Source organism: Triticum dicoccoides, unplaced genomic scaffold (assembly GCF_002162155.2).
Source record: "Triticum dicoccoides isolate Atlit2015 ecotype Zavitan unplaced genomic scaffold, WEW_v2.0 scaffold186029, whole genome shotgun sequence".
In the NCBI taxonomy this organism is placed as follows: Eukaryota; Viridiplantae; Streptophyta; class Magnoliopsida; order Poales; family Poaceae; genus Triticum; species Triticum dicoccoides.
In genome coordinates, this window is record NW_021228154.1 from 1 (window position 1) to 1,260 (window position 1,260).

The 1,260-nt window shown below is 45.6% G+C and overlaps 1 protein-coding gene across 1 annotated transcript; it reads left to right on the forward strand.

The window, feature by feature from the left end:
- Nucleotides 1-71: 71 nt before the first annotated feature.
- On the forward strand, nucleotides 72-1,253 carry LOC119344788. Its single transcript, XM_037615129.1, has 4 exons — nucleotides 72-179; nucleotides 283-474; nucleotides 731-799; nucleotides 1,057-1,253. The coding sequence occupies exons 2-4, from the start codon at nucleotides 284-286 to the stop codon at nucleotides 1,157-1,159; spliced, it is 363 nt and encodes a 120-aa protein (XP_037471026.1). The 5' UTR covers nucleotides 72-179; nucleotide 283; the 3' UTR covers nucleotides 1,160-1,253.
- Nucleotides 1,254-1,260: the final 7 nt, after the last annotated feature.

Here is a 1,260-nt window from a genome sequence, read left to right on the forward strand (position 1 = left end):
GGCGGGGCGGCCGAGGGCGGGCAAGGCGGGGCGGCAGAGGGCAGGCAAGGCGGGGCGGCAGAGGGCAGGCCTGGAGGCGCGGAGGGCGGACCTGGAGGCGCAGAGGGTGGACCTGGAGGCGCGGAGGGCGAGCAACGCACCGATTTGGGCTGGTCGGCTTGGGCAGATTGGCAAGAAGGGTGAGTGCTTCGTGACCCCCACTTCCAAAATTGTATTTTCTTACTAATCGATTGTTGTATGAGATTTAGTAGCAATGTTTATGTATTTCTCTGTGATTTGCAGGATGGATCCAGAAAAGGTAGTGCATATGTTGATTGCATACTGTGATCCCTCCAAAGAAGCATATGAGCCTATCGCCGAGGATTGGACAGATGTTCAAGCAGACAACAACACAAAAGAGGCCGATGATAGTTATCTTTGCAACCCAATCCCGCAGAATGAGCATGTTGGTATTGATGAGGAGAAAATGTATTGGTGAGCAACTTCAAGAAGAAGTTTACTGGAAAAGTATTTGACGACCACCTATGGGCAGTTGCTTACTCATGGAACCCATATATATTTGGCAAGAATTGGGCTGCAATGGAGGCAGTAAAGCCAGCCGCAACAGCATATATTAGGAAGTGGCACAATAGGTTGTGGTCTAGGAGTCAATTCTCGACCATATATTAGGAAGTGGCACAATAGTATGAAAACTCAGTTTATGTTCTAAGTTGTTTCTTTCTCATTATAGCCAAAGCTTGGAAACTACAACTAAGAAAAATAGAAAACATGACAACACTGAATCTGGAGGTTCAAAGAGGTACTTTTCTGTATTACTTGCTGCCATAAACTTGATGTACGTATTATGCTGCTGCCATAAACTTGTTGCTGCTCTAAACTTATTGCTGCCATAAATTTGTTGTTGCTGCTGCTCTAAACTTACTGCTGCCATAAATTTGCTTATGTCATTACTGCAATAAACTTGCTACTGCCATAAACTTTATGCTGTCATTATTGCCCTAAACTTACTGTTGCCATACACGCATGTGCACATCAAAAACTGGCTCCATTGAGAAGGCCAAGACGAAAAAGAAGGTTGCTGAGAAGATTCCGGTGCCACTTCACAGCCCAGCAATGGGCACAAGGAGCAGAAAGTTTAATCCTCCTAGCCCTGCTATGAGCACAAGAAGCAAAAGAAGGCTCAGCCTGTAATTTCATATGCGTCTATGCTCTTCCATTGATGTAATGGTTCTTTTGGAGTTCCTGTGATATGACGGTTCT